The sequence below is a fragment of the Aquarana catesbeiana genome, linkage group LG03 (genome assembly GCF_042186555.1).
Source record: "Aquarana catesbeiana isolate 2022-GZ linkage group LG03, ASM4218655v1, whole genome shotgun sequence".
Lineage (NCBI taxonomy): Eukaryota > Metazoa > Chordata > Amphibia > Anura > Ranidae > Aquarana > Aquarana catesbeiana.
In genome coordinates this window covers 111,071,465-111,094,860 of record NC_133326.1, presented here as the reverse complement: position 1 = coordinate 111,094,860, position 23,396 = coordinate 111,071,465, and the positions used below count along the sequence as shown (strand labels likewise).

General features: G+C 43.0%; 1 protein-coding gene across 1 annotated transcript in view; it reads right to left on the bottom strand.

The window, feature by feature from the left end:
* The window catches only part of SNX22 (sorting nexin 22), a 32,510-nt gene extending 10,755 nt beyond the window's left edge, over positions 1–21,755 (bottom strand). The window contains exons 1-3 of the mRNA XM_073618967.1: positions 21,525–21,755; positions 2,577–2,660; positions 1,102–1,206 (exon numbers count right to left, since the gene is read on the bottom strand). Coding sequence (XP_073475068.1) covers positions 1,102–1,206; positions 2,577–2,660; positions 21,525–21,587 — 252 coding nt within the window. The 5' untranslated portion in view covers positions 21,588–21,755. The remainder of the gene's footprint in view (positions 1–1,101; positions 1,207–2,576; positions 2,661–21,524) is intronic.
* Between the last annotated feature and the right edge of the window lie 1,641 nt (positions 21,756–23,396).

Here is a 23,396-nt window from a genome sequence, read left to right as displayed (position 1 = left end):
TGGTATTTAAGCTCCCTGTTTTCAGTTCCTTTCCAGTATTAGCCTCTTCCACATAGAAGACCGTACAGTAAGAGCATCCCAGGTCTCTTCCTCTTTCTGGCCATAAGACATGATATGAGCCACAAGTAATGTAGGTAGTAATGTAGCAATATATTGTATGAAGTGAATGGTAAAGCCAGACACGTGGCAGCTGCCATTCCAATGTTCAGATTACCTCATTGGCCAGTAAGGGCATTCTCACTGGTCTGGAGGATGGCAGTGGGTGGAGCTTAAAGCGGAGCTCTGCCGAAAAAAAATAAAATTAAAAATCAGCAGCTACAAAAAGTATAGCTGCTGACTTTTAATAATTGGACACTCACCTGTGCCACTGTCCAGCGATGCGGGCGTACGAAGCCCCACTCCTCCCCCTTCTCTCCGAGGCGCCGGCATTCTTACAGTGGGCGCCCGACTGTGAAGCCACCAACTGCGTGCTGTGAATGGCCGAGCAATCTTCTGGGACCTGTGACGTGTCCCAGAAGATTGCAGGGAGGAAGGGGGGAGAGGTGATCTTCCTTCCGGTGCCGCGTAGTCCTGGGAGGAAGTGGGAGCTGAATGCCTCTAAAAAGAGGGTATCCACTCCTCTCCCCCAAAAAAATGACATGCCAAATGTAACCTGCACTTAAAGCGGAAGTTTCATTTTTGGGTGGAATTCCACTTTAATCATGAAGTCAGGAAAAGCCAGACAACAGGTAACAAAGTAAAACTTAATCAGAGAGGGGTACAGACTGGGCTTTACAGGCCAACAAAGCTAGTACCAGACTCCTTACTGTGTGTGCTCTTAGGCAAGACTTTTATTGGAGTTTTAAGTTCTCTAAGCACCAGATCCTATTGGGAGGTGACTGTTTCCAGACTCGAAGAGCAGAACTTAGCTGCAGCTCCCCCACTGGATGGGTAACAGTACAGGGTGTGGTTAGCAGCTAACAAGTGTAGTTAAACTGAATTGTGCCATAATGGTGTGAATGATAAGCTGCTAAGAAAGAACATGGAGGAGGTGTTGCATTAAATGGAGGAAATAAAAAGCCACAAATTTAAAATTGAGGAGGCAGTGGGAAGTCTACCCACCTGTATGTAAGCTTCGAGTCCTTGCCGCCGCTGCTCTTGGACCTTAGACATCCAGTTTGGAACTCGCTTGGATGGAAAATCTGGCACCTTGCAGGTCTTCTTCAACTGCACAAATACAAAATAATGTATATTATTCACCTGTGGACATGCTCATGCAAAAATGTTCTTGATACAAGAGCATAAAAAAGTTATAATGCACACAATATAACCTAATTCATCAGCTTTTCTCAATCAGGGTTCTGTGGAAACCTGAGGTTCCTCCAGAGGTTGCTAGGGATTTCTTGAGCTGTAGCTGATTGACCTTTTATTGGATGGTGCCTGCATATTTTCAGGGTCAATGCCACTTGGCAGAGTCAGCTGCATGACACCAAAGGTCTTTTTAGCTGTCCGCCAGGACAGCTAGCCACCATTGTAAAGGGAGCATTTTTCCCACTAGCCATCAAAGTAAGGAGCATTTTTCCCACTGACTACGAATTGATTTAAGGCAAGGGTTCTCCAAGACCTAAAAATAATTTCAAGGATTCCCCTGGGGTAAAAAGTTTGATAAAGCTGTACTGCATGAATGAATCTGACTGATAAACCCAGAGCACCATATTTTTTGTTCAAGTCACTGGTGTTTGTAGAGCACCTACAAAGGTATAGGGTGGAAGTGCAACCTTAAAAAATATATATATTACAGCAATGCATAATGCAATCGTCTGGTGGCCGAACACACCTCTTAGGTGTAGTTCCATGTAATCATAATAACAATATACAAAAGCAGTGGAGGGGGGGGGGGGGGGGGAAGCCCCACCCTAAAAAATAGTCACTTAGCGGGATTAATGCAGCATGTATCCAGACTGAGTAAAAAAGAATTAAAGTTTATTTCAATCAAAATAAAATTTGTTATGTATACGTATCAAAAAAATAGTGTTACAAAATGACAGCTATCAACACCCCAGAGACAATGTCTAAGACTAATACAATGATTAAAAAACGTCACAAGTGGCCACATGTAGGACTGGCTGATCAGGATGCGAATACTTCGCTAAACCTGTCAATCCCCCTAAGCTCCCTCTTAAAAAAAGAGTGGAGTCAGTACTTTGAATAAGGTGCATATTTTTAAGGGGGAGCTTAGAGGGACTGACAGGTTTAGTGAAGTATTCGCATCCTGATCAGCCAGCCCTTGTGGCCACTTGTGATGTTTTTTAATCATTGTATTAATCTTAGACAACATTGTCTCCAGGGTGGTGATGGCTGTCATTTTGTAACACTATTTTCTTGACACGTACACATGATGAATTTATATACTGATTCAAATAAACCTTAATACTTTTTTACTCAGTCTTGATACATGTCGAATTAGTCCCGCTAAGTAACCACTTTTTAGGGTGGTGCTTCTTCTTTTTTCCCCCTGATGCTTTTGTATGAGGTGGAAGTACATAGCATTTCTAGTCCCTATTCTATCTATCCATAACTAAAAAATGGTCAGTTACCAGTTTATGGAGTGCATGGAATTCGCTGTAACGTCGATCCAAAGAATGTCGGCGGCCATTGAATAAAACATCGATTTTGAAGACCTGGCAAAGAATTACAGTAATAGTAAGAAAACGACAGTATTATGTTTATTGCTTATAATTCAACATGTATGAGAGTGAGCTGACCACAGAACTGCTGACACCAGCTGCTCCTAGTGAAGACCACAGGCTGAATAAAACATGTACAAACCCATCCAAGCCACATTCCACGACACCATTGTACATTCCCATGTAACATCAAGTCACTTGTTCTGTGCAGTAAAGAGAAAAGGTTTTGCACTGAACTAATGGCTCAATGCAGACAAGCATTTCTGCATCATGCGTATGTTGTGCTTTATCATATAAAAGGAACAGAATTATTTGTGGCCTTTGAAGATTAAGGCCCTGTTCACTTACACAGTGTCGATTACTAGAGCTGAAAACTTTGGTTGTACACTGACCTTGATTCTAGAACTGATGTTGGTTGCCAAACAATTACTTTAAAAATGCAGTGCTTAAAGTTGATCAAGCCAAAATTCTGTAAAAACTTGTGTATCACAAATTAAGAAGTGCAACACTAGCTTAACATACTTAGCTTTTTCCAGACTGTGCAAAAACTTAAAACACGCAGTACTGCTAGGATGTGACAAGGTAGCTAAAAGTATCATTTAGTAAACCTACCCACTAAGGTGACTGCTTCTGACATCTGATCTCTGCCTTAGGTCACGTCATGTGACAATTGTTAACAAGAGTTTTCTCTATTACTGGCTTTGAGCTAAATGAGCTCCACACCCAATTCCAGCATAACACATACAGCACCTTCTTAAAGCCGGGTTAAAACTTTGGGTATAGAAATGTGTATATGGAGGTTTTCTTTTTTCTCTCTCCCCTTTTCTATTAGTTGAACTAGCAGAACATGTGTCTGTTTTTTCAACCTGACTATGTAACTATGTAAAACCCCACCAGATTTTTTTAAAAATACATAAAAACTGTTGGAGCTATAAAAAACCTTTATAATAATAATAATAATAATAACTATTTACATACAAGGTATGGCAAATGAGGATCAGTGAACTATTAGAGAGATTTTATAGACTGACACTCTCCATAGACTGACGCTAGCTATCTGTATTTAACTAGCTGGACAGGGGGACATTGTTTGTTTTTATATATGTACTTACAATTCCCACAAATGCTGCTACTTAACTACTTGGTGGTTATGGCAAAAGTCCAGAGCAAACCATGGGTCTAATTTAATAACAAGGTACAAACTAGCATGATGTGCTGCAACCAATCACACAGCTTTCACTGGTCTGACTACTGAAAATTGCTAGTAGCCGTTCTCGGATTAATCATTACAGCTATTCATTGAGCACTGCTATTGTTCTGGCACAGCAATGGGATCGTCGCTCTGTAGGGATGCTTTCTGAAGAGTAGAGGTATTGCCTGTAACTCCCAAATATTCTCTAACCTACCATGAAAATGAGACATGTCTTTTGTTGCTGGAAACAAAATACTTTTTAGTTCCAACAAATTAGCTCCTTTGTCTATGACTAAAACTGATACTCTGGCGCTGGGTTAGCCAGAGATCTCTATTTATATTTTCTGACTACCCAATGTTTTTTTTTGGCAGGCACAAAGACCCTCTCCAGGAAAAGATTACAAAGAGGTGTCCACTTGATATACTTGTGTAAACCGTGCCCAAGACACTTGTCGTACAAAATTCCCAGATTGGCTATCCATTAAATGTCATCATATCGGCTCAGCTATTAGGCTATCCAAAACTATTGACTGTGCTCTGTAAAAAAAAAAAGCCATCTATGAACGATAGTTTGTACATAAAAATGTTCACAATTATTCCCAGGAAATGAGTTTGTAGAGCTGTTGTTTTTTTCCCAGATGAATGATCTTGTTGCTTGCCTATTTTTTCCCTCATAATAAATTCTATTACACACAATGTACAGTACATGTGCATTTTTAGTGCTTGGCAGCATCGTGGTTATATTTTCCGGCGTTGTCACTCGTATATTTGGAGAACGAACACTCTTCCTTGTTTCATTATCAGGCTCCGCTTCCTTGGTTATGATTTGCTCATCCTCTTTTCTTGCTGCCAGTTCACACCACATGCAGTCCAATGCGTTTTTATTCTGCATCAAAAACGCATGAAAAGTAGGTTATATGGTTTTCAATGGCATAGTTCACACCAGTGCTTGCAGTTCCAGTGCGTTCCAGTTCCAGAAAAAAAAAGTAGAACATGCTGCATTTTTCCTGCACTGGACTGTACTGGAACGCTGTAAAACACATAATAAATGCACCTAAAGGCACCAAAAACACCCTGGAACACACATGTCCTTATTTAAGGGTAAGAAAAAAGAGGGGGGAAAATGCACTGGACTGCATCAAAAATGCGTCAAAAACGCACATGCAGAAAAGCATCTGGAACGCATCCGGACTGCATTTCTTAAGTGTGAACTGGCCCTAAAGCCGGCCATAGACAGAAATTTGTCCGGTTCAGCAGGAACTGTCTGAATATCGATCCATCTATGGTTGATCTATTGCTCAACTTCAGTACAATCAGCCTGTTGGGTGTTTTTCATATGGTTACTTCTCCCGGCTATAACCAGCAGAAGTAATCATTGCATTCTGACAGCAGGGAAATCTCCCACTGTCAGAACATAATAGCACAGCGGGAGGGATTCCCCCATCAACACTGACTGTCAGAGGAGGATAGATGGTCTAATAACAATCCGCGCCAATCTTGCATGTGTGAAAAACAATGTGAAACCAATGATGTGGTGTCTCTCTCAAGAGGAAGGATTGAAGTGCATTGTGATGACCTGACCTGACACCTAGCTGACCCCCTGATTTGGTTTGGGTTTCTTGCCTCAGCTCCGGGCCGGGAATGTGATGGGGACCCCCTCTCCCACTTTCTTCATCCTCACATGAGTTCAGTTCAGTTCTTGGGTTGATCTAACACCGAGCTTTTAACCTACTTGAATATTATCTTTTCAAATCTGATGACCCTTAACGTCTGTGTTAAGTCAGCGTTTTGACTCAAGGTCTGTTGTGTGAGCCCAGTCCGGTGTATCCATCAAGTCATTTGACTTACAAGCCTATATGACTTGGGAGGCGTAAGCCTCTCCAGGTCATCGATATCTGGTAAGCCTCCCCTTGTTTATTGGTGGTGGTTCATTTGAGATTACAGTCCTCTGAAATAACTACGCCGTGTGAACACATGTTTAGCACTCTTGGACTTACTCATTTATTTATTTAATTTAATACATGTGCCAATTTTAGTTTTCATATGTAATATTTGCCGTGGTATGATTATGTTTGTGCACTTGGTTAACATTCACTGATCCAATCAGTTTTTCATTTTTTATTTTTGCACATATGATGTTGTTTATGTAGCATGGTTTATCTTGGTATAAGTTAATATTTTCACTAAATTAATCCTTTACGCACTTTTTATATGTACCCACCCTTTTATAGGAGGGCATTCTTTCATTAGTTATATCCCTTTTGTATATTAGCGCTACACTTTTTACACCCAATGGCTTTCTTCTTGCCACTCTTCCATAACGGCCAGAGGAGTGCATGTGGATGACTAATAGTTGTCCTGTGGACAGATTCCCCCACCTGAGCTGTGGATCTCAGCAGCTCCTTCAGAGTTACCATGGGCCTCTTGGCTGCTTCTCTGATTAATGCTCTCCTTGCCCCACCTGTCACTTTAGGTGGACGGCCATGTCTTGGGAGGTTTGCAGTTGTGCCATATTCTTTCCATTTTCGAATGATGGATTGAACAGTGCTCTGTGAGATGTTCAAAGCTTGGGATATTTTTTATAACCGAACTCTGCTTTAAACTTCTCCACAACTTTATCCCTGACCTGTCTGGTGTGTTTCTTGGCCTTAACTAAGGTTCTCTAACAAACCTCTGAGGGCTTCACAAAACAGCTGGACTCTATTTACCAATTAGGTGACTTCTGAAGGCAACTGGCTTCACTAGATTTTAGTTAGGGGTATCAGAGTAAAGGGGGCTGAATACAAATGCACACCACACTTTTCAGATATTTATTTGTAAAAAATGTTGAGGACCATTTATCATTTTCCTTCCACTACACAATTATGTGCCACTTTGTGTTGGTCTATCATATCATATCCCAATAAAATACATTTATGTTTTTGGTTGTAACATGAAAAAATGTGGAAAATTTCAAGTGGTATGAATACTTTTTCAAGGCACTGTAACATAGTCACTTTCCAGTCCAAAAAGACCATTATACAGATGCAGTCTTTACAAGTGGTTTGTCTGCCCATGCATAAGAACATTCAGCACCCATGTTATGCAGTCTCTGGGCAGTCTGCACTAAACTGTCTTCTCGGGAGAAAAGAGCAAATAGAAAGAATCAGAATCAATGGTATTGTGTGACTCGCATTGTGAATAAGGTGTTGAAATACCTGACAAATGTCTATCTCAGTACAGTCTTTCAGACCTAACAAATATGGAGGAAGCATGGCAGGTGTTCAAGCACGTACCAAGTGTCCCTTCTAAAGCCTATGTGAATGAAGCTTAGGTCTGTTTAGCATGCATTGCCCAAGGTATATGATTTCTTGCCAGGATCTAGTGCAGCATTTTTAAGCCTTGTTATTACTGAAATAACTTCCTGGTTTCAGGGAACCCCTGCTAAGAATCACTATATCTACAGCTCATAAGTGTGATGTTCAGTGGGAAGAACGTTCCTTACATTGGTGTTCAGTGGGAGGAATGTGCCACACGTTTGTGGTTAGTAGTAAGAAATTCCACCCCATTACAGATAGCTAAAAAGATCATGACGTCAGTGGTTACTTCTCTGAGAGTCATAAAGTTTTTATTGCTCAAGGAACCCCTAAGAACCTCTAGAAGAACCCTAGGATTCCACAGAACCCTGGTTGAGAACGGCTGAGCCTAGAGAGGGATCCCTAGTTCTAGTCCTAGTCCTTGTTCTCAGCCCTGGTCTAGAGACATTTGCTTTCTGAAACTATAATTGTGCAGAGTGTTTGCTGCGAGCAGTTTTTGATCTGTTTCCCTTGTGGACTACATGAGTACAGCACAGAAATCCTGGTGTATGGCTTCTGGCAGTGAAAAAATCAAGTCAAACAGGACTGTGAAGCAGATGTCTTCACTGTTCTCACTTGATGTCTGCAGTTACAATCCAGATGTAGACAAGTTGTATGTAAACAGAGCAATCTTTACACTGCCCCGGAGCTATGAAAACAGCCCCCACAGGACAATGGAAAAGGGCAGACGTAATAGGCTATATTGGCAAAGTTATCTGGTATCTCTGGATATACAATATCTCACAAAAGTGAGTACACCCCTCAGATTTTTGTAAAAAATGTATTATATCTTTTCATGTGACAACACTGAAGAAATGACACTTTGCTCCAATGTAAAGCAGTGAGTGTACAGCTTGTATAACAGTGTAAATTTGCTGTCCCCCAAAATAACTTAACACACAGCCATTAATGTCTAAATCGCTGGCAACAAAAGTGAGTACACCCCTAAATGAAAATGTCCAAATTGGGCCCAATTAGTAATTTTCCCTCTCCGGTGTTATTTGACTCATTAGTGTTACAAGGTCTCAGGTGTGAATGGAAAGCAGGTGAGTTAGATTTGGTTTTATCGCTCTCACTCTCGCATACTGGTCACTGGAAGTTCAACATGGCAGGGCTACACTAGGCTACACTTAAGCGCTATACTTTTTCGTTTTTCTTATTTGTGTACATATCCTACTGGCCGTGTTAGCTGCTTATCCCTTTGGGCAGCACAGAATTATATGTTATACTTAGTTCAACATGGCACCTCATGGCAAAGAACTCTGAGGATCTGAAAAAAAGAATCTACATAAAGATGGCCTAGGCTATAAGAAGATTGCCAAGCCCCTGAAACTGAGCTGCAGCATGGTGGCTAAGACCATACAGCGGTTTAACTGGACAGGTTCCACTCAGAACAGGCCTCGCCATGGTCGACCAAAGAAGTTGAGTGCACGTGCTCAGCATCATATCCAAAGGTTGTCTTTGGGAAACAGACGTATGAATGCTGCCATCATTGCCGCAGAGGTTGAAGGGGTGGGGGGTCAGCCTGTCAGTGCTCAGACCATACGCCGCACACTGCATCAAATTGGTCTGCTTTGCTGCCATCCCAGAAGGAAGCCTCTTCTAAAGATGATGCACAAGAAAGCCCGAAAAACATTTTGCTGAAAACACGCAGACTAAGGACATGGATTACTGGAACCATGTCCTGTGGTCTGATGAGACCAAGATAAACTTATTTGGTTCAGATGGTGTCAAGCGTGTGTGGCGGCAACCAGTTGAGGAGTACAAAGACAAGTGTGTCTTGCCTACAGTCAAGCATAGTGGTGGGAGTGTCATGGTCTGGGGCTGCATGAGTGCTGCTGGCACTGGGGAGCTACAGTTCATTGAAGGAACCATGAATGCCAACATGTACTGTGACATACTGAAGCAGAGCATGATCCCCTCCCTTCGGAGACTGGGCCGTAGGGCAGTATTTTAATAAAAAAATGAAAATGACCCCAAACACACCTCCAAGATGACCAATGCCTTGCTAAAGAAGGGTAAAGGTGATGGACTGGCCAAGCATGTCTCCAGACCTAAACCCTATTAAGCATCTGTGGGGCATCCTCAAATGGAAGATGGAGGAGCTCAAGGTCTCTAACATCCACCAGCTCTGTGATATCATCATGGAGGAATGGAAGAGGACTCCAGTGGCAACCTGTGAAGCTCTGGTGAACTTCATACCCAAGAGGGTAATGGCAGTGCTGGAAAATAATGGTGGCCACACAAAATATTGACACTTTAGGCCCAATTTGGACATTTTCACTTAGGGGTGTACTCACTTTTGTTGCCAGTGGTTTAGACATTAATGGCTGTGTGTTGAGTTATTTTGAGGGGACAGCAAATTTACACTGTTATACAAGCTGTACACTCACTACTGTACATTGTAGCAAAGTGTCATTTCTTCAGTGTTGTCACATGAAAAGATAGAATAAAATATTTAGAAAAATGTGAGGGGAGTGCTCACTTTTGTGAGATACTGTATAAATAACCTAATATGTTGTAAAGTATATGTAACCCCTCACATTGTAAAACAACACATTCAGTTTAAAATAGAATTGGAAGACAAAACAATTGTGTATGGATATAAACATTATTATAACTACCTGTTTTATAAGTAATTACATTTCTTCTATTCTCAGCTGCATAAGAGCTGGGGGGAGGAGAAACAGAACTGACCATGCTGTGCTCTCACGCCCAGTATGGTCAGTTTTTTTTATTAGTAAAGCAGAGGGACTGGCAGGATCACCAGAGATTTCACATGAAGTGAAGTCAACACAAAGAGAACAGGATACTCTTTCATACCAGTACATAGTACAGCACACATATCTGAAACATGATATGTTGGGTTTACATATTCTTTAACCACTTGCTGACTGCCCAATTGCAGCTTTAATGCTACAGGGTGGCAGCTCTGCACAGGATCATGTATATACACATGAGCCTGCACTTCCGCCTGTAAGGGGTGTGCATGCCAGCAACAGCCCGCTTCTGCTGTGATAATTCACAGCAGAAGCCGATCTGCAGGTGCCGGGCACTTGATGTTTTCCGGCACCCGGCGATCATCGGTAAACTACACAGAATGGGGATCTTCCTATGTAAACAAGGCAGATCACCGTTCTGACAGGGGGAAGGGATGGATTCTGTGTTCCTGAAAAGCAGGGACTAGTATCAATTACTTCCCCTAGTAAAAGCAGCACCTACAGTACACATAAACACTGGCTGGGCACACAGTTAACCTAAACGCCCTAGATGTTAAACCCCTTCCCAGCCTGTGTCATTAGTACAGTCACAGTGCATATTTTTTAGCACTGATCACTGTATTAGTGTCACTGGTTCCCGCAAAGTGTCAGTTAGTGTCCAATTATCTGCCACAATATCGCAGTCCCGCTATAAATTTCATAAATATATCCCATAGTTTGTAGACGCTATAGCATAACTTATTGGGATTTTTTTTTTTAACCGAAAATATGTAGCAGAATACATATTAGTCTAAATTTATAAAGAAATTAAAGATTTTTTCATTTTTTTTTTTTTTATTGGATGTGTTTTATAGCAAAAGTAGAAAATATTGGGTTTTTTTTCAAAATTGTAGGTCTTTTTTTGTTTACAGCACAAAACATAAAAAAGCGCAGTGGTGATCAAATACCACCAAAAGAAAGCTCTTTTTGTTGGAAAAAAAGGTCATAAATTTAATTTAGGTACAATGTCGCACGACTGCGTAATTATCAGTTAGGCTCGATTCACACTGGGGCAACACGACTTCAGCGCGACTTTGTACCGCGACTTCAACGCGGCTTCAGCGCGACTTCAGCAAATTACAAGGCGACTTGAAGTCGCCTCCATGACAGGCGACTTCGGCTGTGGCCAATCACAGGGCAATCAGCTCTCTGGGAGGAAGGGGGGGAGGGAGGGGTTTTCCCTGCAAAGTCGCTTGACTTTACAGAGAGATCCAACTTGGAGGCGACTTCCATTGATTTCTATGGTACAGGTCGCCTACCAAGTCGGATCAAAGTAGTACAGGGAGTACGCTCTGAAGTCGGAGCGACTTCAGTAGTGTCTATTAAGACGCTAGCGTTCACTCCCATTGAATCTATTTCTGGGGCGACTTGAGGCGACTTGAGGGCGTACAAGTCGGATCCCAAGTCGCCCCAGTGTGAACCGACCCTTAAAGTAACGCAGTGCTGCATCGTAAACAATGGCCTGGTCATGAAGGGGGTTAGGGGGTAAATGGTTAAATGTAACTTTATTTTTTAACCAAAACTATTTCTACCCCATTGTAGGGTGATGATTAATGTGTGTGACATGTTATATTGGAATCATCATTTAAGAGGTTAGTTAAATGATCACATAGTTTGTTTCTTTTCTTTCTCGTGAAAAATAGGGCATCATCATAGTAAAGTAAAAGTAATATGAATAAAAAAAATGAATGACGACTGAAAGAAAAGTCATTAATGTATATAAGTGTAGCTCCCTATACCAGCCAATCAGGAATTAGCTTTCATCTGCATTAGAGATTTGAGGCTGCATTCACACCTGAGCATTTTCAGCTCATAAAATGCTTGTAAAACGCCCAAAAAACGCCCAACAAGCAAAATCCCATTTATTTTAATGGCACCTGTTCACATCTGAGTGTTTTGTCAGCTGAAGCAAAATGCCTGAAAAACACCTTAAGCTCAAAAAAGAACATGGGCTTCTTTGGGGCAGATTACAGGTGTTTTTCTGTCTTTTACATTGGTGACCTGAACAAAATTGCATCAAAAACGCAGCCAAACGTGCAACTTGGAAACGCTCAGGTGTGAATGCAGCCTCAAGGGTTGCTGACAATTCTACTTTTGTCATTTATCATTTTCACAAATTTGTTGTCATGAGTTCAGCTGCAGCTCATTTCCTGTCACATGAATGAAATGTACACATGGCTGAGGGAACTTACATGCTTTTCAGCATCTGAGCATCCAAAGATATTCATGGTATGTTCACGGCATGATAAAGTGTGTTCACTGCAACAATCTACATATTATGTATCAGTAATTTGCTGCCAAGAGGTCTGTTGAACTGAAATAATTTAAGTATGTCTGAGGATCGAAAAAGTTTTAGACTAAGCTATTTTACCAGCCTATGTCTGATCTGAGTCACAGGAATTGATCTGGCACGTCTTTCCCATCTCCCTGTGTTGCTGCATTCAAGCTCATGGAAGTAAATCTGCTGACATCAAAGAATCAGATAACTCGTCTGCTTTCAGCATCAAAAAAATGCATCACCACCAGCCTCAGAGAAAGGAAAAACCAAGATAGACTGATTTATATGATGACTGCCCTACTGATCCCTACATGTTATTGCTGAAATATGTTACTTACAGTTTACTGTCCGTTTGTCTGCCCATAAGTGATTTTAAACACACCTCCACTGTGACTAAAGCTCTCTACTTGACATAGAGCATGTTTCTAGGAGTTCTTATATAGAGGTTTGTAGAAAGTTTTGTCATCACTAATCTTAGCCAAGACAAAGGAGGATTGGTTGGCCCCTGAATTGCATTGGTAACCATTCATCTTCCGCTTGTCGTAATTTTATCAGCAATAAATTGTTTCAGACGGAAAGAAGACCATTTAGCACTCTTTTTGTTGATTCCCTCTTGAAGACTAAAGAAACAACACTTTTATTTATTTTTTTATTATTATACCTACTGGTACCTAAAGCCCTTCTAAGCAGTCATCCCTGGGGAAGTGGGGAGGGGATCGGCTCAAATTTCTTGACTGATCACCACTGTTCCCTAGGGAATCTCTGAAGGGTTTTTTCCTCATTGTTTAAACATGATTGGCTAGAAGAGTGAATGGACACTAAGCAGTAGCAGAACAATAGCCATACCAGATGGCTACTAAAGGGCATGGGGGTGGAAGGGGTGGGTATACCCCCTGTGACATTTCCAATCAGGAAGAGTGGGGCCTTCCTCACGGATTGCAGTTGCAGGCTGTGCAGTAAGGAGAAATTGTTTAGCTGTCTTGAGTTTTAAAGTCTCTCTTTTTTTTTAATAACAAACATGTCATGCTTACCTCCTCTGTGCAAGCGTTTTGCAGAGAGAGCGGCCCCGATCCTCTTCTTCTGGGGTCCCCTAGTGGTGCTCCTGGCTCCTCCCCACGTCGAGTGTCCCCACAGAGAAGCACTTTCCCTGGGGGCGATCGTGCGGGCGAGCTCCTGTGTCCTGCTGCTGCATCTATTGACAGACAGCAGGACTCGGCCCTGCCCCCTGGCTCCCACATCATTGGATTTGATTTACAGCAGTGGGAGCCAATGGCTCCTGCTGCTATCAATCTATCCAATGATTACCCAAGATACCGGCTGGAGCTGGTGTACTCGTCCCCGTCGCTGGAAAAATCAGGCTCAGGTAAGTAAAAGGGGAGCTCTGGGGGGGAGGGGGGTGCTGCAGCACAGAAGGTTTTTCACCTTAATGCATTAAGGTGAAAAACCTTGAGGGTTTACAACCACTTTAAGCTGACCATACATGGATCGAAATTTGGCCGGTTCAGCAGGGACCGGCTGAATTTCGATTCATGTATGGTTGTTCGCCCTTGACAGAAGTTGATCAGCTGAACAGTTCTGTCTGTTGAACAGGAATGTTGGAAAACTTCTGTTGATCAGCGGCTGCAGCCAATCAGTGTATTCTGAGGGTGGAGGAGTCCCGCTGTCAGAATTTAATACAATATACCAGTGGGGAGGATTCCTCCAACCACCTTGCTTGTGCGGATGGGGGAATCCATTCTTTTTTTTTTTTTTCAATCAGGCAGCAGAAAAAAATAGTCTATGGCCAGCCTTAGAAGTGTAGATTTATTGCCCTCTGAGCTTCTAGTCATCCTGGAATGAACCCCTGAAATTAACCCTGTATGCAACACACTAAACACTGAATACAGCGTTCAGCCCCATCCAGCCACATCATATACGGGCCTGTCATGGACTTTGACAGACTGCAGGCAGTGGGGCTGGACTCTACATATATGCCTCTTGGGCGCACTAAAACAGCGGTCGCCAACCAGTGGTCCTCAAGAAAACTTCGGTAATCCCCAGAGGTTGCGACGCAAATCAACATTGTGGCAGATGTATACTGCCCAGTATTGTTTCCAGTGTTGTTCTAAATGATACCTGATGCCTCCTCTGCAGTTCTGGTTCCTGTGAACTCAGAGGGAGGCACCAGGAGTAGTGCAGACAGTGGGAAATGAAGAAGGAAGGGACTTCCAATGGCAGTGCTGATCACAGACTGTGGGAGGGAGCACGGAGCTTGAGCAGATGGCTGGATAAGGAAATGAGATCCAATGATGAGTCTGTGTAAGACAGCAGTGTAAGGCAGAGTGCGGGGGGGGGGGGGGGGGGGGGCGGAGCATTGTGTGTAAAAGGCAGCACTGTGATCCAAAAGGAGGGGGCAGAGAGTCGGAGCATTGTGTGTATAAGGCATGTAAAATTCATGTTAGTGGTCCGCGGGATTCACAAATGTGAGTGATCCGTGAGGTCCAAAAGGTTGGCGACCACTGCACTAAAACACTGGCATCAGATGGACACAGACTAAAGATCGGTACGCACGGGCAGAATATCAGGCAGTATTGGCTGGTTCAATAGTAACCTGCCGACATTCAGCCCGTGTGTACGGCAGCTGGTCCGACAGAAGCTGGCCGAACGTCCAGCTTCTGTCGAAGGGGCATGACCAAAAAAATGTCTGCCGATCGGCGCTCTCAGCCAATGACCGGTGTGTTCTGCTGGGGGGTTGTCAGAACCCTGTCAGAACACAATATATCAGCGATGGAGATCACTGTACTAACATCAGATAGTTAGTACAGGGTCTCCTCCCAAGCTCTTCAGTTTTTTTTCGTTCAGCCCACTGGGTTGAATGAAAAAACGAATAGTGTGTACTAGACTTAAAAGGGGGGTAAATTCAGAAGGTTTTTCATCTTAATGCATGCATTAACCACTTAAGGACAGAGCCTCATTCTGAGATTTTGATTACTTAGAACCCCCAAACATTATATATATATTTTTCCAACACCCTAGAGAATAGAATGGTGATCGTTGCAATACTTTCTGTCACACTGTATTTGCGCAGCAGTCTTCCAAGCGCACTTTTTTTGGAAGCAATACACTTTTGAATTAAAAAATAAGACAACAGTAAAGTTAGCCCACTTTTTTTATATTGTGAAAGATAATGTTAAGCAGAGTAAATTGATACCCAACATGTCACGCTTTAAAATTGCACCCGCTCGCGGAATGGCGACAAACTTTTACCCTTAAAAACCTCCATAGGCTACGTTTAAAAAATTCTACAGGTTGCATGTTTAGAGTTGCAGAGGAGGTCTAGGGCTAGAATTATTGCTCTCGCTCTACCGATCGCGGTGATACCTCACATGTGTGGTTTGAACACCGTTTTCATATGGGGGCGCTGCTCACGTATGCGTTCACTTCTGCACGCGAGCTCGGTGGGACGGGCGCGTTTCAAAATTTTTTTTTTCTTTCTTGTTTATTTTACCTTTTATTTTATTTTTTTACACTGTTCTTTAAAAAAAAATTGTGTCACTTTTATTCCTATTACAAGGAATGTAAACATCCTTTGTAATAGAAAAAAGCATGACAGGACCTCTTAAATATGATATCTGGGGTCAAAAAGACCTCAGATCTCATATTTACACTAAAATGCAATAAAAAAAACAAAGAAAATGAAATGTCATTAAAAAAAAAATACAAAAATTTTGCTTTAAGACCTATGGGCGGAAGTGACGTTTTGACGTCGCTTCCGCCCTGCAATGGTATGGAGACCGGTGGGGGCCATCTTCCCCTCACTCGTCTCCATACCAAGCCAGGGAGAAGATCCGATCGCCTCCGCCACTACCGACGGCTCCGGTAAGCGCCGCTGCCAATAGCAGTCATTTTGCGGCAAATCCACTGCAGAGACCACTTTTATCTGAAACCGAACCGCTAACTGAAGAAGAGGATACCAGGGTTACGGTAGCTAGCTGCTGCCATAACAACAATATCCCTCTTCAAAGTGCCGACGTATATCGGTGTGAGCTGGTCCGGAAGTGGTTAAGATAAAAAACCTTCTGTGTGCAGCAGCCTCCCTCGGCCCCCCTAATACTTACCTGAGCCCCATCTCTGTCCAGCGATGTCCATGAGTGTCTCGGCTATCCGAGACTCTCCCTCCTGATTAGCTGAGAAACAGCCGTGGCACCATTGGCTCCCACTGCTGTCAATCAAAGTCAGTTAGCCAATCAAGAGAGAGAGGGGGTGGGGCTGGGTCACGGCTCTGTCTCTGAATGGACATACGGAGCTGTGACTCGGCTCGGGTGCCCCATAGCAAGCTGCTTGCTGCGGGGGCACTCAACAGGAGGAAGGGGCCAGGAGCACAGAAGAGGGACCTAAGAATAGGAAGATCTGGGCTGCTCTGTGCAAATCCACTGTACAGAGCGGGTGATTATAACATGTTTGTTATTTTTATAGAAAAAAAGAAAAACAAGACTTTACAATCACTTTAAAGCGGAACTTCAGTAATTTTTTCATCTTTCCATCTATTAAATCCTCTGCCCTTGTAGTTTTAACTTTGGATAGTAAAACATTTTTTTTTTCTGCCAGTAAATACCTTATATCAGCCTACTTCCTGTTTCTTGTCTGGAAAAAAAACTAGGCTTATGACATCATGCACAGCTCTCTCACTCCTGTGAGAGTTTGCCAGGAAGGGAGGGGGGATAAGTCATAAGAGGGCCAATGAAAGCTGCAGAGCTGGAGGTGTGCCTCTGTGATTCTGTGTAAATCCAGGAAGTGAACAGGCAGCTTCAGCTGCCCACAGTTAAAATGATTGCAGCCAGACTCAGTGGAGGGAGATTTCTGCAGCACTTTTGGCAAGTACAGAATCACAGTATATATAAAATAATATGCAAAGTGTTTGGCGGGAAGCTTCAGAATGGCAAAGATGTTTTTATTACAAATTATGTGAGCGGACTACAGTTCCTCTTTTTAAGCACCTAGTGTGCAAGGGGCCTAAGGTAGCAAGGTATTTTGCACCAAGAGCCTATACATATTCCATGACAACCGTGCTAGTAAATGTACGAATAATTTATTCTTATACATATCCTGATGAAACAACCAAGCCAAACGATTTGAGCATGATCGGCGAAACCAGGCTGAGCACTTCCAAATCTTAATCAGCCACAATTGCTCAAACATACTGCATTTTCCCACTGATAGCTATTTGTTCTCTGTGAAGAAAAGAGAACAAAGCTTTCTCTGCATGTTTGAATTAGAAAGATGATCACAGCAGGTCCTGGAGACTGACGCGTCATTCATTGAAATGTCTCACTTCCCATTATTATCTCCGAGACATCTGACCATCTCTGTTACATAGTTAGCTTCGCTGACAAAAACACACGTCTATGAAGTTCAACCCCAAAAATATGAATTAAATACAAAGGAAAGAAAAACAGCTTGCAGTCTCAGAACTCTTATCCCTAGCTGGCCAGCCTGAAGCTCCTAATTCTCCCTGTTATATGTATTATGTTTTACAAGGTAAAGTGATTTGTTTATTTAGTCAACTGAAATCAAGTAAACAATTTGGGCTCATTTAATATGAAAACAGTACAAGAATCATACATAAAAAGCAATGACTAATGTTCATATCAGGGCTGGATTTAGACCTTGGGGGGCCCAGGGTACTTCAGGTCTAATATTTACAAAAACTCAATTCTAAACTTGGCATCTGATGAACCTTTAATAACGTCTTAAAACGGTATCATCTGTAGATCCAGTAGACACAGAGCAATATGTTTTTTTAGGGGTTGTTGTGCTTTGCAGATAATTCTTTATCAGTGCCGATTTGCTGAATGATCGCTCTTCTGAACAGCTATGCTGAAATATGTTTTAAAAGCTACATTAAAGCCTAGTACACACTATGAGATTATCGGACGAATGATCATCCATTTTTTTTTTTTAGATGCTAATCTCTATATCGAAAATGAACAGGTTACTAAAGTATGAAAATTCTCATACAACAGAATAAAAAAATGAAAGTGATGTAATGTGTTGTAATGTATTTGTATTGTATCTTCAGACGAAAACTGTACTATGTAAACAAAAATCGTATGATTTGGTATCGTACAAGAAATATTTTCGTGTTTGTCCCTTCCGATAATTTCAGACGACAGCTGTGTACTAATGATCAGATTATCGTACGATCGATTTGAAAGCGGCACTTTGTGTAGAATATTCTGATCGTGTGTATGGGGCTTAACACTTGCCTGACACCGCTGGAATTTTGTTTGGAAAAGGTAATTTTTTAAACATTTGTTGGATCTTCTAATGGGGATAAATCAACAGCCATTATTGATCACAGTAATGAGAAAAAATCAAAGGGAAGGATGGAAATGTGTATTCCATTCAGGAAAAAATCATACATATAATGTGCAGGTGCAAGGTGAAGTTTGAGCCAGAAGTAGAACTTTAATTCCCTGTCATGAACATTTGTTTGTTTTATAAAGGGCAGCCTTTCTCACTCTTCTTACCCCAAAGGAGCCCTTGAAATAATTTTGAAGTCTCAGGCAAACCCTAGTAACATTAGCTTATTGAGGGTTATTGGGAAAATGTATTGGTGGTGGTAAGTGGGAAGAATGGCCCTCTTACAGGAGTGGCCAGAATGACACCCTTGCAGTCATGCAAGTGACACAGGACCCGGGACTATGCAGGCACCATTAGATGGAAGATCAGTTAGCCATTGGTCAAGAAACCCCTAGCCACCCCTAGAGGAATCCTAGTTGAGAACGGCTGATATATGGTGTAGGTGGTAGAGTCAAAGACAATACAGTACATCCCTTCCATGCATCCTAATGTTGATCATTAACATTCAAACCATTAGCACGGTAGCCAAAAGAAAATTGTAAGGGCTTTCTAACTACTTTTTTTGAGTCACTCACTGATGATACTATTACATGCTCCGTTGACCTGTCAGAATTTCCGTACGAACGTTAAAACAAAATGCTAACCCTGTATGGCCAGATTAACACTTAAATTGGTTGTTAAGCCACTCTGTCCTCTTCATACAATCTTCTCTGTTTCCTAATGCTATGTGCCCCTGTGTGTGTGCTTTATTTAAAAAATGCCATCTATACCTTATTCCAGAGCTCCTCTCGGCGATCACGTGACCGGCCACTTCGCTCCTCTCTCAATCTGACAGCTACAGCGCAAGGGGCCGAGAATCCTCTGCTGACGTCAGTCTGGAGGAGAGAGCCTGCCGATCACGTGAGCACCAAGAGGCACTCTGAAATAAGGTATAGACATCATTTTTTTTAATAAAACATACACACAGGGGCACATAGCATTAGGAAACAGAGAGGACTGTATAAAAATGTAAAAGTGATTTTAGCAGCAGGAGGGGGGGGGGGGGGGGGGTTTCACTGTCACAAGCTGACAGGCAGGGAGGGGAGGGGGAGAGCAAAGCTGTCGATGATGGAGGCACGTAAACTGACCACGGTGTCAGGGCTCTGCAGCCATTATAAACCGTGGTCAGTTTACAGGGGGGAGGGGCAGAACCAGGCAGGATCAGCCAGGTAATTTTAGAGAGGGGACAAATTACACAGCACAAGCACTGAGCAGTATAACATGCTTTAAGGGAACAGCATCCATTTTTTTTCTTTAGGGTAACAAACGCTTTAAGCCTCATACACACGGGCCAAATGTCGGACAGCATCGGCCGGTTCAATAGAAACCGGCCAACATATGGCCCGTGTGTACTGGAGTCAGTCGCTTCTGTCGAAGGGGCATGACTGAAAAAGGTCTGCTGATCGGCTCCCGATAAGTGCTGTCAGCCAATGGCTGAGAGTGGTGACCGGAGTGTTCTGGCATGGGGGCCGTCCCCCTGTCATAACACAAGAGAACACTAAGGGAGATTGCTGTACTAACATTGAATTGTTAGTACAGTGGCTCCTCCTGAGCCGTCAGATTTTTTTTCCGTTTAGCCGTGCTGGGTTGAACAAAAAAAAATGACAGGTGTGTACCAGGCTTTAGAAAGGTTAGCAAGTCCTTCGTCATGGAGTGAAAATGTCCTGCAGAGAAGGATGAGACATAAATTGAGCTTGCCAAAGGCTGCAAACTGGATAATTTATTTCTATAAGGCTGCTTTCACACTAGTGCGTGTGGGGGGGGGGGGGTAGCGGTAAAGCATTGCTAGTTTTAGCTGCGCTTTACTGCTGTTTAAGCGTGCTTTTCAGCCGCTAGCAGGGCGATTTTATACCACAAGAAGGGGTTAAGAAGGGGTTAAAAGCGCCCATGTTGCGGCGCTTCCGGAGCGCTTTTCAGGCGCTTCGGAAGCACCGCCCATTCATTCCAATGGGCAGGGGCAGTGTAGGAGCGCTGTGTACAGCGCTCCTACACTGCCCCAAAGTTGCTGCTTGCAGAACTTTTTTCTGTCCCGCAAGCACACTGCCCCAGTGTGAAAGCACTCAGGCTTTCACACTGGGGAGGCATGACAGGCAGTTTTCAGGCGCTATTTTTAGCGCTAAAACACCTGAAAACTGCCTCAGTGTGAAAGAGATCTAAATGACAGTCACACATTTTAAAAATGTATAACACAAGGTCATTATGAGGCGATGAGCACACATGTGCACGCACACACACACACAATGACAGGCTACCTTCTATAAGCGCTCAATTCTCTCTTGAACCTTATTTAATACTGATACAAGAATACAGTATATATCACAGTACAAAACTGCTGAATAGTGTGCCCTCCGCAGGACAAAGAAGCTCCCACACCTTTTGAATGTTCATCATTGTGCATTTTCTTAACATGCATTTTGCTGTGCGCAAAAGCTGTCTGCGTTTGGGGATGCCATTAGGCTCCATTCCCATCAATGCTCCTCTGCATGCTTTTTGTGCGTTTTTTTGGAGTAGCGCCATTCACTTGAATGAGCTTCCCCCCTGCTCCAAAAACTGGCCAAAGTCGCTCCTGTACCCCTTTTTTTTGGAGCCGACTTTGGTGCGTTTTTGAACCACAGGTGGGGTGCCATTAAGAATGAATGGCATCCAAATACGCATTTTTTGGGGGGCATTTCAGAAAAGCGTGCAGAATGTGTGTTTCTGATATGCTCAGGTGTGAATGGAGCCTTGAAAATGATTGGCACCACATGAGTGGCGTGAAGTTTTTGACGCACTCCCTGAACACACAGATGTGAATGAGCCCCAGACATTGTATTGTATTGTGCTGTGTATGTGTGCTACACACTGACCTTCCTCACACATTACACAATGTACAAAGTCTACACACAGTCACTGAGGATGGAGGAGATTACATACCGTCCGGGTCTTGTCTGCCTTCATCACCTGGTGTCCTATGGAGGGGATGGACACGTCTATCATGGTGCTGGGTGAGGGAGGACACTGGAAGCTTCTTCCTCTGGCACTATACAGGTCCCGAGTCCTCCGGTCCAGCCATGTCCCTGTGTGTGTCTGCTGTGTATGGGGCTTAGAGAGACAGAGGACAGTGTGTGGCCGAGCTCCCCGCCCCCTCCCCCGGATCCCTCCTGTCCTCCTCCTCCCCTCACACATCAGTCACAGCGGTCACCTCACCGCTCCTGTATTATCAATGGATGGCGGGAGCATCCGAACTACCGGGAGCGTCGTGTGTGAGGGAGATAGAGAGACCCTCCTGAGGTCCCTCACACACAGCACTCCCTCCTAATACTGTATATACATAATCATATACCGGACTATACAGCTCAGGATGGAGTTTGATTAAAGACAAATAGGCTGCAAGGGAAGTTGCACTTTGCAAAGACATTTCCCCTCAGTTTAGTGAATGTGAGGAAATTTCACTTTGTAAAGAACACCCAAAACCGTAAGAATTTTTTTCTTAAAAAAAAAAGTAATTTTTTGCTTGCCCATGACTGGATGATGGAAGTCGGAGGAGATTCCCCTCAGTCACTAAGCTCTGGAGAAAATTCCCTCACAAAGTGGTAATAAAGGTAAAAAGTGCAGCACTAAAACCTTTAACCACTTAGCCCCCTTTCACACTGGGTCGTTTTGTAGGCGCTATACCGCTAAAAAATAGCGCCTGCAAACCGACCTGAAACTGCCGCTGTTGTGTCTCCAATGTGAAAACCCCGAGGGCTTTCACACTGGAGCGGTGCGCTGGCAGGACGGGAAAAAAAGTCCTGCTAGCAGCATCTTTGGAGCTGTGTATACACCGCGCCTTCACCGCTCCTGCCCATTGAAATCAGTGAGGTAGCGCGGCTATACCACCGGCATAGCACTGCTGTGGCAGCGCTTTGCGGTGGCTTCTTTTATTCGTTCGCAGCTGGGTTTTACCCCTTTTTCGTCCGCTAGCGGGGGGGTAAAAGCGTACCACTAGCAGCCGAATACCGCTGGTAAAGCGGCGCTAAAAATAGCACCATTTTACCGCCGACGCCGCCCCCGCCCCATTGTGAAAGGACCGAGCCTCTTTCTGAGATTTGTTGTTTACAAGTTAAAAACAGGTTTTTTACTAGAAAATTACTTAGAACCCCCGAACATTATACATTTTTTTTTCAAGCACCCTAGAGAATAAAATGGCGGTCGTTGCAATACTTTCTGTTACACCGTATTGGCGCAGCGGTCTTACAAGCATACTTTTTTTGGAAAAGCTACACTTTTTAAAAAAATAAGACAACAGTAAAGTTAGCCCAATTTTTTTTATATATTGTGAAAGATAATGTTACACCGAGTAAATTGATACCCAACATGTCACGCTTCAAAATTGCGCCCGCTCGTGGAATGGCTACAAACTTTTACCCTTAAAAATCTCCATAGGAGACGTTTAAAAAATTCTACAGGTTGCATGTTTTAAGCTACAGAGGAGGTCTAGGGCTAGAATTATTGCTCTCGCTCTACTGATTGCGGCGATACCTCACATGTGTGGTTTGAACACCGTTTTCATATGCGGGCGCTAGTCACGTATGTGTTCCCTTCTGCATGCGAGCTCATCGGGACGGGGCGCGTTTAAAAAAACATTTTTTTTTCTTATTTATTTTACCTTTTTTTTTACATTTTTACACTTTTTTAAAATAAAAAAAAAAATGTGTAACTTTTATTCCTATTACAAGGAATGTAAACATCCCTTGTAATAGAAAAAAGCATGACAGGTCCTCTTAAATATGAGGTCTGGGGTCAAAAAGTCCTCAGATGTCATAT